The sequence below is a fragment of the Polypterus senegalus genome, chromosome 6, assembly GCF_016835505.1.
Source record: "Polypterus senegalus isolate Bchr_013 chromosome 6, ASM1683550v1, whole genome shotgun sequence".
Classification (NCBI taxonomy): Eukaryota; Metazoa; Chordata; class Cladistia; order Polypteriformes; family Polypteridae; genus Polypterus; species Polypterus senegalus.
The window spans coordinates 172,652,016-172,668,782 of NC_053159.1; the positions used below are offsets into that span (position 1 = coordinate 172,652,016).

At 37.3% G+C, this 16,767-nt stretch overlaps 1 protein-coding gene across 2 annotated transcripts; it reads right to left on the reverse strand.

Annotated features, from left to right (window-relative positions):
* Window positions 1-392: 392 nt before the first annotated feature.
* On the reverse strand, window positions 393-16,440 carry spc25 (SPC25 component of NDC80 kinetochore complex). 2 transcript variants are annotated; one of them, XM_039757548.1, is made up of 7 exons: window positions 16,297-16,440; window positions 11,537-11,697; window positions 11,388-11,453; window positions 8,434-8,580; window positions 3,279-3,383; window positions 2,420-2,518; window positions 393-755 (listed from the first exon to the last, which is right to left on the reverse strand). In XM_039757548.1, the coding sequence occupies exons 1-7, from the start codon at window positions 16,311-16,313 to the stop codon at window positions 631-633; spliced, it is 720 nt and encodes a 239-aa protein (XP_039613482.1). In that variant the 5' UTR covers window positions 16,314-16,440; the 3' UTR covers window positions 393-630. The 2 variants fall into 2 exon arrangements, with proteins under 2 accessions (XP_039613482.1, XP_039613483.1); XM_039757549.1 differs by lacking the exon at window positions 16,297-16,440 and adding an exon at window positions 15,954-16,075 and having other exon boundaries at window positions 396-755.
* Window positions 16,441-16,767: the final 327 nt, after the last annotated feature.

Sequence of the window (16,767 nt, forward strand, 5' to 3'; positions counted from 1 at the left end):
TGGGAGATTTCCATCCTTTTACATACAGGCCACATCTTTTTTACCATTTTGTATTATACTGTATGTTCTGATCATAAATTGTCAATACATATCTTTCTTTCTGACAGCAGGGCTGTGTAAACTGCTAGCACTACTGCCTCAGCGGGGTTTCCCAAGGAACGATTGCCTTCACACATCTCAAAGACACAAGTATGAGTGTGTTTATGCTCTGCAATGGCCCAGTGCTCTGCCCACAGTAGATTCCAGACTCTCACCCAATAATGGCAGAGACATGGATTTCCATATAAAAATAACTGAATGAACCCCTATTTTATGCAATACCATTTATTCCAAATTTTAATTAAAAAAATGGCAATTACAGAATAAATAATTTTATGAAAAAGTATGATAGTAGTATATTAAATGAAATGAGAGAATCTGAACATAGACATACTTTATAATAATAAAAAGCATGCACTTACACTAAAAGAATCAAGATATCAAGCACTAGTAGGAATATTTCTAAAATCAATACCAAAAGATGTCCATTTTACTGCCTTATAAAAATATGAAATGGGGTTTTCCACCAAATCAGAACATTAACTGTTTAAATATTTTAATAAAGACAGAACCTAAAATCTATTGTAAAGTTCAACTTTCAGATAAAGCAACAAACTGTTTTCTGACATTGGCAAGAAATGCCGAGAAGTTGTTGGTTTCTTGTAATTTGCTTTCAAGTTGTGACATAACTTCAAGTTCTGGATCACATGATGTCACTGGAGGCAGAAGAAAAATAATTTTATGAAAATGCATTCTTTTTGATTCGATTGTAATAATTCTGCTGTACATTTAGATTGATTTGCTCAGCAGACATTTCTATCCAAAAAGGCCTTACAAAAGAGGTCAATATAATCGAGTAAACACCAGTCTGAGAGACAAGATTAGAAAACTGATCATCACAAGAGAAGAACTCAGAACAAAATGCAAACGTTGTTATCCATCAATGGATACAAAACCCTAACAACCTGAACAAGTTAGACAGAAATGCACCAAGCAAGAGCGTCTTCAAAACACTTCTTAAACACATTGAGGAAGTAAGAAGTTCACATGGAGGTGGGCAGTTTGTTCTACCAGCTAAGAGTTACTTGTGAACAGAGTCTGGGTTGAGATTTAAATGCCATGTCGAGATGTCATTACCAGACACCATTTATCAGCAGACCGATGTGGGTGAGAAGGAGCACAGGATCTCACAAGTAACTCCAATTATATAGGTGCAGACCCACTGACTACTCTGTAGGCAGGCATCAAGGATTTAAACTTAATACATGCTTCTACAGGGAAGGAATGCAGAGATCTGAAAAGATGAGTGACATGCATCCAGCACAGCTGCTTGAACAGAAGACTGTCTGTGGTATTTTGAATCATAATTCATAAATCATCATCATCATTTTGGAGCAGGTTTCAAACAAAAATTAATAAGCCAGATATGGGAAAAAAAAAAATTAAAACAACCTGTTTACGAAAATACATAAGCAAATGGTAAGCAGAGCTGAAGTTTTTATTTATTAAAAAAAAAAATAAAAAAAAAAATGGCAATACCAATGCATCAAGTGAGACATATACAAACGAGTGATGGATAATGGATGCAAAGTCATCCTGCACATCAAAATTACAGCTACAATGCCAAAAATCAAGGCATTGCACAATATCTCAAATTTAACAAAGTGTTTAATATGCTGTTTAAGATGGGCTATGATCTGCTAGCAAGTTGTGGAATAGTATTGGCGAGCTTCTGAAAGAGGTCTGGATTTCTGGATTTCCATGCTTGGGACACAGAGGTACTGCACAATAAACTGCTGCTAGATATGTGCTGCACTTCATTTTATCTCAACATAAATACCATTCTGGACATAGTATTACACACACATTTAAAACACAATCATTTATTAAATGAAAAATTACAATAAAGAGTCAAAGAAGAAAAAAAAATAAAGAGCAAGCAACACATTTGCATTGTAATCCAAAATAATATTTTACACTTTTTTCATAATGTAACACCAATATTCCTGTTAACTTTTCAAAGAAGAGTATAAAAGAGGATAAAACTTGGAGTATCATAAAGGGGACACAGGAATATAAATGAAAAAAACAGATTTTGCACTATCTGTAAATATGTAACTGTTCACCAAATCTGAATATAAAAGGTATCTATAAAATTGAGGAGCTCAGCTGCCACTGTCTGATATATAGTAATTGACAAAAACCTAAAAGTGACCCAGTGAAGAGTACCACATAATATAACAGAATAAGAAACGGTTCTACGAATCTAAATAACTGTTAAATGTAACAAATTTTAATAACAGTTCTATAAAATATTAAAATATAGTACAGTATTTTAGAACAGTACAAAAAACAAGACATTAGAAATGTATCATTTTACCTTTGTATTTGTTTTCTTCAGTGATTTGTAGAACAAATGTGTATGGGCAGTCTGGATCATTACGGCTTATGTTCCTGAAAATGATCTGGAGTTTTTCCCCTATATAAAGAAAATGGGAAAAATAAGAACAATGAAGAACCTGCAGTGCCTATATAGACCATTGGCTTACTAGGAGAATTGTGCTATTAAAAAGATATTAATATGCAAAGGCCTTTAACTGTTTTCTGTTTCATCTTAATATCAATATTACAAAAACATTAATATTTTTCCTTTCCGCATTGACCACCAATCCAAAGTACTTTACAATAAGTAAATAATGTCTCTTTTTTTTTTTTTTTAAATTATTGGAACACAGGAGGGTGAAGCAACCTGTGCAGAGTCACACAGTAGTTTACTTTCAATACCATGGCCACTACACCCCTGTGTCTGCTAATTTAGAAACACATCTTAATAATTAAGAGGTTTCCATAGATGAACTGGTGCCCTTGTTAATGGGTTGGTTTTTGTCTTGACTAGAGTGCTGTCAATATAAGCAACAGCATCCCCGTAACCCTGAAACTGTACAACCAGTTTAGAAAATGGATGGCTGGTTGGAATTGACATTTATGAGTTAGTGTCGTATATATAACAAAATATATGCAATATAACAAAAAAATAGGAATGTAAATAGTTTATGTGGCCTGAGCAGTTAAGGTTCTGAAAATACTGCAACAGGGAGAAGTTTAAGTAAAATATTACATTCTCAAAAACAAAAAAAAAAAAAGAAAAATTTTCTCCAACTTAAAATTTAGGACCTTTTTCAAAGGTTCATACAGTGAAGTTTGCAAAGGTGTCTTAAAAACCAAGGTTAAAAAGTTACCATGAAGTCTTCGGATTTCCAAGGCCAGCACCTTCTTAAAAAGATCTATACTTTTAGTAATTTTCTTCAGAGCTGCTTTGTTGTTCTCATTTTCAGCAAGCAGTGCTATAAGTTGAAAACCAAGCATTAAAAAATAAATAACTGAATCAAAGTGATAAACAGAATATAACCTAGAAATTTCTAATTTGCACAAATTTTCAAATAAGAACCCTAATTTTAATACTGTATTTCTACTAAATGTATTTTCAACTAGATTTTGAAAGAAACAAATAGCTGACAACTTTGTTATTTACTCTGTGTATGTGTATTAAGTATAACTATTTGCTTGTTGCCAATAGTGCATGACAAGAAGCCTTTAAAATCAAAGAATATAAAGTCATGTTTAATGTCTTGTGTACATAGTACAAGAAAATTTGTACTTGCATGTATCTTTAGAACAGTACCAAAAAAAAACCAAATAAAATCAAATCTGTTCCATTGGTTTAAAAAACGTTAGCAGAACAATACAACTCAAAACAAAAAAAATAAAAGAATTAGCAAATCTCACATGATATTTCAAATAAGACAAAAGTCCCAGATTCTAAAGCTTACAAAGTTTTCATTAACACACTTTCTTCAAAAAAAAAAAAAATTCAAATTATAAGGTATTTTATTGAATTTGTACTTCAAATAAAACCTGGATTGTACCAGGCTTACACAAATCTTGAGCAAATCACACTCCCCGTCTGATTTGGCCTTCCCCTTCCAAGATTTATAAATTGCTAAATTCACCTGCTCAGTCAAGAAGTTCCCTTAACTTATATTCAGCTTGATTCCCCCCCTACTCTGAAGCACCATAAATAATTACATTATTTATTGTTTTAAACTTACAATTAAATAAAAGAATTTTAAGAACATATAAAAAGGTGCTGAAATCTAAAACAGAGCAGATACAAACACTGACATCAGAAGGGCCTCAACTGGCTGTTGGAATATTACTGTTGATGAGGAAACCCGCAGAAAGGGACTTTGCAGCAGCTGCGAAGCTGGCAAACATTCTGGTCAGGAACTGTTCAGTTTGTCTTCAGGAAAGCATTTCCAATTCCTCACCCAAGTTAAGTAGTACTAGGGTGTTGTACCATGTTAGCTAGCCAAGATTTGGTTAAAAATGATTGCACCAAGAAAGAATCTGCTAACTGGAGAGACATGAAGGTCAGTAGGAACAAAACAGAATACATGTGTGTAAATGAGAGGGAGGTCAGTGGAATGGTGAGGATGCAGGGAGTAGAGTTGGCAAAGGTGAAGGAGCTTAAATACTTGGGATCAATACAGAGTAACAGGGATTGTGGAAGAGAGGTGAAAAAGAGAGCGCAGGCAGGGTGGAATGGGTGGAGAAGAGTGTCAGGAGTGATTTGTGACAGACGGGTATCAGCAACAGTGAAAGGGAAGGTCTACAGGAAGATAGCGAGACCAGCTATGTTATGTGGGTTGGAGACGGTGGCACTGACCAGAAAGCAGGAGACAGAGCTGGAGGTAGCAGAGTTAAAGATGCTAAGATTTGCACTGGGTGTGATGAGGATAAACAGGATTAGAAATGAGGACCTTAGAGGGTCAGCTCAAGTTGGACGGTTGGGAGACAACGTCAGAGAAGCAAGATTGTGTTGATTTGGACAAGTTCAGAGGAGAGATGCTCAGTATATTGGGAGGATGCTAAGGATAGAGCTGCCAGGTAAGAGGAAAAAAGGAAGGCCTAAGGGAAGGTTTATGGATGTGGTGAGAGAGGACTTGCAGGTGATGAGTGTAACAGAACAAGATGCAGAGGACAGAAAGATATGGAAGAAGATGATCCGCTGTGGCAACCCCTAACGGGAGCAGCCAAAAGAAGAAGACTGGTTACTCCTGAGCCCAAAAGAGATTTACACAGCTTCATGAAACGTGAGGTTCAAAGACTTGCCACACTTTAAATATGTTGCAGTAATAAGAGGCGAGTACACAAATTAACCTATTTCTATTGTGTATTAAAAAAAGTGTCCTGTCAAGCCAGAGACCTCCAGGATAGCACTCTCGGATTGCACAAAAATTGCTGCAAAGCCTGCAACTCTAAAGCATGTTTATGGCTGCAAACATCAATCTGTTTTTGCCCTCTTTCAAGCAAGCGCAAACATAACACACACTGCATGGTGCTTTGTGTGTTAGTTTGTCTCTTTTATACATAAATGTAGTTTATGCACTGATCTGCTACAAATATTCTCTACCACTGTATATACTGTGGGGCTGGTGTTATGTATAACTATAACAAGTTCCTTGCAACCATGTTTCCTGGCAATTAAAGTTCAAATTCAATGTAACTAAATGAATATCTTATATACTGTACATTTTTAAAAAAATACCCTGCTCTTGCACTTTAAAATGTAGGTAAAGGGTACTAGAGTCCAACGTGAAAACAAAAAAGTCTGAAAACTTGCAGAATATGACCACTTTGCTTTAAGACAACATGACTTCTGTGTTTATGAGATATGCTTAGAACAACAAAAGCAAACTGGAAGTAATACATTTTATTACAGATTCTTGTTAATATTTTCTTGAAAAAGAATATTTTCCACTTAATTGTTTGCTTGCAGTGGGCATCATGGGTGGAGTTTTGATATTAACCCAAGCACACCCTTAATGCTGGAAAATAGGCAAACACACTGAACCATATGAAAGCTTATTACCACCACTCAAAAAATGAATAGCATTGTTTGTCAATAATTATTGTATTATTTTGCAAAGATAGTCCCTGCTGCACCAGCAGGATTCAGTAATCTAGTGCCAGCTAATTAGAAATGAGACGAGCATAGCATGCAACCAAAATGATAAGAACTGAACTGACGTTATTGGAGTACATTTAGTTTTAATCAGGTCGTAGTTTAGTAAGTTAGTACAGATGTTTTACTAAAGGCAGAGTGGTAGTGCAGAGCTGTCATTCTTGCCTTATGGTGCCAGGTTCTGCATGTTCTCCATATGTATTTACAAATTGACTGGTATCAGTCAGTGTGAGTACTGGAAATGTGCCAGTAATACTTAAAATCAATAACTGAAAAGTTTAGCCCTTTATGTGCTGCGAAGTAAATTACATCCATTCCCTTTTTTCTAGGTATACTGCTTGTTATGTATGGAAGCGTAAAGACTATGGGTGATTGTGTGTCATTTTATTCAGTCATTATTGCCTAGATATCTACAAAACGGAGGCAGCAATTCACATATGTGCATCAACATTCAATAATGTCAATTACAGTGCTTGGAGATAATATTTCAAGGTACACCCTTTAGGAAACCGTGCCCCTTGTAGCCAAAAGGTTGCTGCAGAGGAAAACAAATTGTGAGGTGATGCGCATAGTTTGTTTCCTTTTAAAATGGCTAAATCTTAAATACAATTTTTGCTTTATATTCCTTTCTAAGATAACATGGATACACTGTTTTCAATATGACATGGATCAAAAAAACAGATGTATTGTGTAAATTTTAAGGCTTTTTGTTTTCACGTTGGACCCTGGAAAACTTCTCCACCATTTTTAAAGTGTAAAAGGCAGCTAGGTATTGTTCTGTACTTTATAAAATAGGTTCCACTTTAGAACACAAATTCATGTGGCAAATTAATGTATACCTTGATTGTAAAAAATTACTGACATGAAAAACAATGGAACTGATCCATTAACATCAATATGGTCAGATTATGTATTTCTGAGCTAGATTCTGCACAGTTCTGTAGCAACTTATGCACAGACCTCCATATTTCACAGTTGTGTGTGTATGTCTTCTTTTAAAATAAGTCTTAAGTTTCTGTTATCTGCTCTCTTTCATTAATAAAACATGTGACTTTCACACGTATACTCCAAGGTGAGCAGTATGTCACCAGTACAAGTGAATATGTTTTTACCAAGATCTCACCTACATCGCTCCACATACAGTGAAAGGCTCATTACCATTGGATATGGTTTCTTTTTCAATGATGTACAGTTGTCTATGATTGATCGCTTGTACTACATCTTACAGCCATGCGTAAAAGACAGGAAATATATTGCTTATACGACAGCTAATCTTTATGCAGTGTTATGCGCAAAAATCTGTGAAAATGCATGCAGATTGCTAACGTGCAGCAAGACTTGAAATTTGTACTAATTAAGTGTCTTCATCAAAAAAAGAAAACATATGGTTGAAGAAGTCCTAGAAAAGTTACAGAATTCTAGTGATATAGAATATCAAGACCTTGAGTCACAGTTCTGACTCTATTGAAAACAATGTGTTTACTGAAGGACTCAATGCTATGCTTGAATTTTAGTAACTTTGAAGCATCACAGTGTACACTTTTACAGTTCAAGAACCATAGGTTCAATTACCATATCCGGACACTGTCTGCTGCACGTTCTTCCAATGTCAGTTTTCTGAGCAGTTTTATTCCAGTTTCAGCCTCTTTGCATAGCCTCTCAAAGTTTTACATGAGAAGCTCTTTGATTGAATGTCACTGGCTGTGCGAAATACCACAAGGAAATCACTCTTCAAATAAAATATATTTGTGTCTTGCCATGCCTCACTGCCGCTTGTAGTTTCATATGGGAACCTTCATCTTGCAAACCAATGTCACTGAATTACACCATGCAAAATTTCAAAACCTCTCTCAACTTTCAACTGAAGGAACAGACAGAACCATGCAATAATTTTTTATCCTGTTCCTAAACATGCTCCTTTAATGAACAAGGAGTTCCTTGGAGTACTTTAGGTACTAACCACTGCATACCAGAAACACCCCACAAGACCAGCCATTTTGAAAATACTCTGACCCGCTTTCTAGCCATCACAAAGCGACCCTTTTTAAAGGTGCTTATATCCTTACTTTTGCTATTTTTGTCTGCTTCTAAACACATCATCTTCAAGAACTGACTGTTTACTTGCTGCCTAATATATCCCAACTCTTGACAGGTGCCACTGAAACAAGATAATCAATGTTTTTCACTTCACCTCTCAGTGGTTTTAATGATGTGGCTGATCGGTGTATATATGTGAACAGTAACAAAGTAGTATCAGCTAAAAAGAAAAGTTGAATTAGAAGTTTGAAGTATTGGTTACAAATATCAAATAAAACTTGAACTAGATATGTCCATTTAGATTATAATTCATTCCAAACCAATAACCATACCCTTTTTCTTTTTAATTTGTTCCTCTCGAAGATGATCAATCCGTGCAATTAGTTCACTTTTTAAATTTCCTCCTTCTGAAAACTCTGAACGGAGTTTTGATATTTCTGCCACTTTCTTTTCTCTTTCCACATTTATTTGTTCCAAAGCTTAAAAAAAATGGAAAAGGTGAGAGTTAAGAATCATTACATAAAGTAGAAATTTACATGGTACTTCAGTTAGGTCAATTTAGAATTGATTACAATGTCGAAGTTAAAAGTGTATGATGTATGTAAAATAACTGATTTCACACAATATGTTTAGAGTAATTTATATTTTATGTGTTAATGGAAGTTTTATACCTCTTTTTTTAAAGGGAATCTGATATGTGGATTTTAGACAAGAAGGCCAGTTTCCCTTTTATTTTGCAAGATGTGTTCCCTCTGTCCAAATACCTTATTTTGATTGAGGCCGAGTGTTCAAGCATTTAAGATAGGGGGTGTATGAATGAAAGCACAGCACAACCAGCATTTGATTTTTTTTTTTTGCATCTTATAGCTATGCCAATCAGACAGATAGTAGAGAGAACACCAGTCTCTCTCTGATGTTTTGACAATCATTTTCTTGGCTTACTAAGGTTGGCCAGTTGTCCTGCAAAGATTTGGGTGTACCGATGATGTTTCTATCAGCCAGATGCCCTCCCTGATTTACAACCTCATTTAGTTACCTTCTATGACACTAGTGAGGGATGGTGACACATTGGGTCTTGGTCACCTCCCTGACTAAGGCTCTTCTCCCCCGATCTCTCAGTTTAGATGGTCGGCCAGCTCTAGGAAGAGTCCTGGTGGTTTCGAACTTCTTCCACTTACACGGATGATGTAGGCCACTGTGCTCATTGGGACCTTCAAAGCAGCAGAAATTTTTCTGTAACCTTCCCCAGATTTGTGCCTCAAGACAATCCTGTCTCGGAGGTCTACAGACAATTCCTTTGACTTCATGCTTGGTTTGTGCTCTGTCATGAACTGTCAGCTGTGGGACCTTCTATAGACAGGTGTGTGCCTTTCCAAATCATGTCCAATCAACTGAATTTACCACAGGTGGACAATTAAGCTGTAGAAACATCTCAAGGATGATCAGGGGAAACAGGATGCACCTGAGCTCAATTTTGAGCTTCATGGCAAAGGCTGTGAATACTTATGTACATGTGCTTTCTCAGTTTTTTTATTTTTAATAAAATTAGCAAAAAATCTCAAGTAAACTTTTTTCACATTGTCATTATGGGGTGTTGTATGTAGAATTCTGAGGAAAAAAATTAATTTAATCCATTTTGGAATAAGGCTGTAACATAAAATGTGGAAAAAGTGATGCGCTGTGAATACTTTCTGGATGCACTGTACATATACATATATACTTAAATTTTATTTAATACTACTCGCTTCACTCAACCACCCCCTCCCCCACCACCCCAGGGGCGCGCTACACTCTAGCCAGTTTGCGTTGTAAAGTTTGTTGGGGGCTGAACGCATGCTAAGGAGATGCGGATGTATCAGCTGCTGGCTTTTTGCTGCTGCAGCCGAGCTGCATGTTCTACATGTTGCACTGAGCATCGATCATTTAAAACCTGTACAGCAGCTGTCCTTTTGTCTCACGGGACATCAAAGTGTCTCTAGTGGGGCGTCAAAGTGTCTTCCGAGAAGACAACATATCGACCCAAGATTTTTTATAACAATAGAGAGAGATATTAACATTCAAAAGAAACTATCTAGTGGAGTGCTGCATTCTTCGACTGTGTATTTGTACAGAACTGCAAGAACAAGTTAAGGTTTACACAGTTTAATGGGTCTTGATTTTAATTGTTAGATTTATGGAAAATAATGTCTTAATTTTGACTACAACTATTTGAAATTTAACTGACGGCATGGAAGCAATGGTAAAAGTAAAAATTACATGTTTCAAACGTACATGCAGAATGTTTCTGGCATAATCTAGGACTATAATTTTTAAAAAAGGTCATGGACATCAAAAGGAAAAGTAAAGCAGCACATTACAATTTATGGAGGATGGCACAAAAAAGGTGGAAAACAATTGGTTTGTGCAAACATTCAGCCCATGTACAGAGCAATGAAAAAGCAAAATGTTGGAATAGCATACCCACACAGATATAAAGTTTAATCTCCTCCTAGTTTAAACACAATCTCATGTCTGGCTTTTGGATAGCACTTCAAATATTTTTTTATTTGACTGGTCTTTAGATAACTTCTAGAGTTATGCTGGATTAATTAATACACTAATACAGTGGCAGGTGTACATCCTATTAGTATTAGTAATTAGTATTAGCAAAATGAGTATTTTTCTACTTGCACCCAGAAGACAGAGACGGAGAAAATTATAGGTTAAATGGAAATATTTGATGCATACAGTGAAAATATTTGTTTCAGTGAGGAAAGTTTTTCTTATGTCCTACAAATGGCCACTTCTTTTGATGGGCATAGCTTAGAGCAGTGTTTCTTGATTAGATTACTGGGTTGTGTGTTTCTGTCACAACTCAAAACCACTCTTCTAGCTTCTCACTTATCACCAAGAAGAACCCATCCACAGTCGGCGACAAACCAACTCACCCCACCCCCTCTGGCCCCCTCAGTTTTCAAAACACAATGTTCACCATGGGAGAAATGTTCTTCTAATTGCACTTGTTTAATCTCTCTCCTAATAAAGCTCGTTTCACCAAGGGGGTCCCATTCCCCTATCACCAATCTTTATTAGCTATCTGTGGATCACCATGTGAACTTAAAAAGGTAGAACTGGGTCTTGATGCAATAAAGGTTGAAAAGCACCAGTTTAGATTGAATGAATGTATTAACAGAAAACAGGCAACAGAAGGACAAAAAAAGAAAAAAAAAATGTATTACAACTCAAAAAGGGTGCCACAATCCCAATGCAGTACAACATGGACAAACAATGCACACAGATTCCTCACCATTTTTGTTCATCTGTAGCCTCTCCAATAACATGTCACATTCCTTGCATTTTTTAACAACTTGTTCTGTAATAAAAAATGTAAAACATTTAACAAAGGAATTACATGATAAAAAAATTAACTTGTATACAAGATCAAAGAAATCTTACCAGTCACAATTTTAACATTTTCCTTATAAACTTGTTTTCTTGCTAGCATGTCACTGTTGTACTCCTCAAACACAAACTGATTAAACTGCTTTTCCCATTCATCGAGTTTTTTTCGCACCTGATTCAGTAAATCTGGATTTTGAAGATCAGCCATCGAGCACCTTAAAGAAATAAATCAATTAATTCAGCATGTATCTATTCATTGTGGCATTTGAGTACATCTAATTCTGACGTGACTTATACAAGTCTGCTATTAATATAATTATTTTTCTCAGCTGCTTTTTGTAACAAATATTTTTTGAAAAGTGGACTGATTGACTTATGTGGAGGAAAAAAAAAATTTATTAACTTGGTCATTGGTATTAGGATAGGAAAACTCAATCCCAGAGTGCCATAGTCGTTACATTTCCCTGCATCGCTCTCTCTACGGGAATACCATTGCTGAGGCCTTCACCTCAAAATTGGCTTCTAAGACTTCCCTATCTAAGCCAATCAGAAGAGAGATGCATCAAACCAAAGGAATCAGTGGCATATGTGAGACAGCACTATGAAGCGCTTCAATACCTACTCACCCTTTCGTCTGAACATGCATAGACATCCTAATTGTAGTACCTAAAAACAGAAACCCCAACCCTAGTACTACAGACAATATCATGGGAGAGATGGTGTAGGCTTATAAACATCTGGGGGTCCATCTGAACAGCAGACTGAATAGCAACACAAACATAACCTGTCACACAAACAGAGCCAAACTAGGGGACATTTTGTTTTAGAGTCACAGGTCCATTAATGTGTGAGTTTCAAGTGCTGGCAATGTTTAAGTTCAGTTTTAATTGTCATATGCACAGTAAGGAAACATGATTCCCTGTGCAATGAAATTCTTTATTTGCTGTCCACACCAAATGCCAAAACCAACATATAAAGATAAACATAGATAATAAGTAGCAGACAGATAATAAGTAACAGAGGCAGCATAAAGTATAAAAACAGAATAGAAGTATAAAGTGTAATGTGCAGGTGGGTGTGTGAGGCAGACAGAATGAGGTGGACCATGGTTATAAACTCAGTAAAGTCAGTTATTTAGGAGTCTAATGGCCTTGGGAAAAAAAAGAGTTCTTTAGCCTGGAAGTCCTGCATTTCATACTTCTATACCTTCTGTCTGAGGGTAGAAGGGTGAACAGATCGTGTTGGGGGAGGGTGGGGTCGGAGGATCGAGGCAGTTCTCCTTCAGACTCTGCAGTTGCAGTAGATGCTCTGCAGAGAGGGCAGTAGGGTCCTGGTAATCTTCTCAGCAGTCTTTACCACTCTCTGCTGGTGTTTGCGGTCTATAAGCAGTTGTGTTGCCGTACCACACGGTGATGCAGCTGGTCAAGATTCTGTCAACAATGCGGCTGTAAAAGTTCCAGATGATCTTAGTCGACATACCAAACTTCCTCAGCCTCCTCAGAAAGTACAGCCCCTGTTGAGCCCTCTTGACCAGGTGTGTTGTGTTAACAGTCCAAGTGAGGTTCTCACTGATGTAGACGCCCAGGTATTTAATGCTGCTCTCCCTCTCCACTTCAAGCCCTCGGATGAACAGTGGCTGGTGAGGTCTCCTCTCCTTCCTCATGTACACTATCATCTCCTTCGTCTTGTCTGTGCTGAGGTTGTTGTCCTCACACCATGATGCCAGACTGTCCACCTCCCTCCTGCAGGCCGCCTCATCCCCACCAGTGATGCGTCCTATCACTGCAGTGTCGTCTGCAAACTTTAGGATGATGTTATCTTTGTGGGAGGCGACACAGTCATGGGTGAACAGGGTGTAGAGGATGGCGCCGAGGACGCATCCCTGTGGGGTGCCTGTGTTTGTGATAGTGGTGGCTGAAATCCTATTACCAATCCTGATAGACTGGGGCCTGCCAGTCAGAAAGTCTAGGAGCCAGTCACAGAGGGTGGGGTGCAGGCCATGTGCAGACAGTTTATGGGTGATAACCGTGTTAAAGGCGGAGCTGTAGTCAACAAAGAGAATCCTGATGTAGGACTCTTTGTTCTCCAGATTGAGGACAATGTGGTGTTCTTAGTTCAGGTTATGTTCTGGACTAACACCAGTTAAGAGAATGTCAGATCTCTGAATAAACTGTTCAGAGAAGTCAGCTGCACAATAAGGTTGACCTTGGACTCACTGGATGCACAAGAGATGATGAGACCTGACTGACTAAACCTGCCCAACCTCTCTGTGACTCACGATCTTGGAGCACCTTCATCCAATAGCTTATCTGAGCACATTGTGCCAGGAGAGGTTACTATGGTACATTCGTGCTTAAAGCCTTCATTACTGCAGAACACCCCTTTCTCATACTGCCCATCTTCACTTAGCCAGTAATTACAGACACAATATCAATGATATTTTGTAAAGGTACGATTCAATCAGTTAAAGCCTTACAGTAAATTTAAATTATGTTCTGTGTCTTGCACTTGTATATTCATTTGCCCGTTATTTTTTAAATCTTACACTATGATCACATGACACTCCTGACCAGATCTTCACATTGACTACTCACATGCTAACACTATAACATTCAAAACAACAATTTGTGGTAAATATATAAGAACCTTCTAAATGCAAGATTCCCAGTAAAACAGCCCCAGGGAGAACAATGCTGGTGTGTTTAAACTTTTCACAATGGCATTAAAAATCTAATCACTTCCAAATTTACAAAAAAATGATCATCAGCAAAGTGAAGTAACTCATATATTAATGATAACGAAAAATAAAGGGGCACATCATGAAATATTGAAGCCATGTCAATTGGCTCATTGCTATATCATCCATACACCATACTGAAGCACACAGTAGTACCAAAAAAAAATAAAAATAAACACAGGACAAGTGTAAAACAAGTAATGAACTACACTATTCTATAAATAGATACAGTACATAATAGGTAAACACATTAAAACAGATACAAATACCAAATAATAAAAAAGTAGTGCCAAATGTAATGCATGTAAAGAAACTACTAGGAGTAGATTTGAGGGCAGCGGGCCAGCACAGAGTTCAAAGCCCAGTCAGCCAAGGGGTAGAGGTGGTTGCAGAACCGGGATTCTACATAACTTTGTGCCAGATAGAAGGGGGAGGGCTCCTCCATAATGCTGTAGGCTTTACAGATACATTGTTATTTAAAGATGAACTACACAAACATTTAGTTTTTTTTACAGCTGCTTAAAACATCTGTATTGACACCTACACATTCCACAGTGATAACTGAAATATTCATTTGCATGGACGTTTAACATCATGCTGGCATCATAACCTCCTATAACATAAAGAAACTGGCAACAAAATAAAATCATCTTCTGTCATCATAGGAACAGACAAAGTACAGGAGTTAATTTGGGTCACCATATTTTAGTTTTTATTAAAAGGTATGGAGGGTTTGGGGGTAAGGATGGTAACTGACACACAACACATGACTACGAACTACTAAATCTTTATTACTTTTTCTAACAAAACAAAAAAGTAACCTTTAGTAATCTTTTTAAACATCTACAATATCGCTTTTTTGTCATAATGACAAAAGAAAGTTAACGTTTACCTTAGTTTTTGTTTTTTCCCCTTTTAGAACACAACAAACGCCTTAGCATCAGATGACATAAAAGACAATTACAAACTTCATAAGTTAGGTCAAATCCTAATTGACTGCAAGAAAGAAAAACTTTAATGAAATATCCTGACACATAGTGTGCAAAAGAAATGACCATTTATCATGACCATTAAAACAGTAGGACGGCCAGTCAGACTAACTATATATTCCAGTGGCCTGTCTCCATGACCCTTAGGTGCACTGAGAGCCTCCTCTGCGTGACCGGGTCTCACAGGACAGCCAGCCTGCTGATGTGCTCTGCCCGTTAAAGCCAGTTTCATGCTCTGCTGTGTGGCCATGTGTGAAACTGCTCGCGCTACTGTCAACCTACGCAGCGGCTCTACCGGGAGTACTTTCGGCTTTCCATACGTTACGTCTAAGTCTAGAACAAGCATATTTATCATTCGGTTCATCTTGAAATTGACGCTTTCTTTGGTGCTTCTTTTGTACTTTGGATACGGTGCTCAGTCGTAACGCAGCTCTGCCCAGACTGTCTAACTGCCCTGCCGATTTTCTCTTAGCGTTTTCTAGCAACTTCTCCATCAGACTACGGTATGTGTAAGTTCATTAAATGTCTACCTGCATGTTTTTAATAATAATACCCGGACAGCGTAAAAAAACAATATAAAATCCTCTACAATCTTAAGAATTTTACAAATCCCGGACAGACCGATATTTTAAGCATCTAAAATAAGGCAAGCCCAGGAAAATGAGGGCGTCTTGTCACTCTAGTTAATCACAATACAATTAAAAAATAAAGCGGAGAAGCCGTTTAGCAGATTGCTGCTACTCACCAATGTTACATACGTCACTTCGACCCAACAAAAAATCACAAACAAAAATCATTAACTTCCACAAAGTCGTCGACACATTTAAAATTACGCGCCCGTTGCGATCCCGCGATTCAAACAACAAATCGGAAGAAACCAAAGCATAAAGGGCAGGGGACAAACGGTCAGGAAAGTAAAAAAATAACACGTGTATGAAACAAAAGTTTGACGGTTTTATCGATACTATAAACAGATCAAATTACTTTTTATAAAATAACAATCGGAGTACACAATGTTTTAAAGAAAGAAAAATATTATGGGTGGTACAGCCCAACTTCCCATACTGCACTACACACCCCTTCCGTACCAGCTGTGGTCCTGCATTTCCGATGTCCACGGTGCAGTTTGTGAATGTTTTGTTTTTAGTGGAGATATTAGAGTGCGGTGTCATCTATTGCTTTGAAGTGGAAATGGGGAAAAAAAGGCACAAACTGTGAAACGAGGCACGGTATTCGTTATTTAATATATATGCAAAAACCTACTAATTCACTTAACGTTTATCTCAATAGGTAACTTGTACGAACGCTAATTGAATTATACAATGACATTGGTATTGTTGAATATTATACTGTTTAAATAACTACGTGTGTGCCTTATAATGCTGGGCCCCTGAGCAAGGCCCTTCACCTGCAATTGCTTCGTCCCGGGGATGACGTTAACCAGCATCCAGCCCTGCAAGCAGATCCTCCAACTTGCAGGGAAAACTCGGGGTTTGATGGCAGGACTGGCACTCCAACTACTTAAAAACCTGACAGTGTTCCAGTGTGGTGCTGATGTG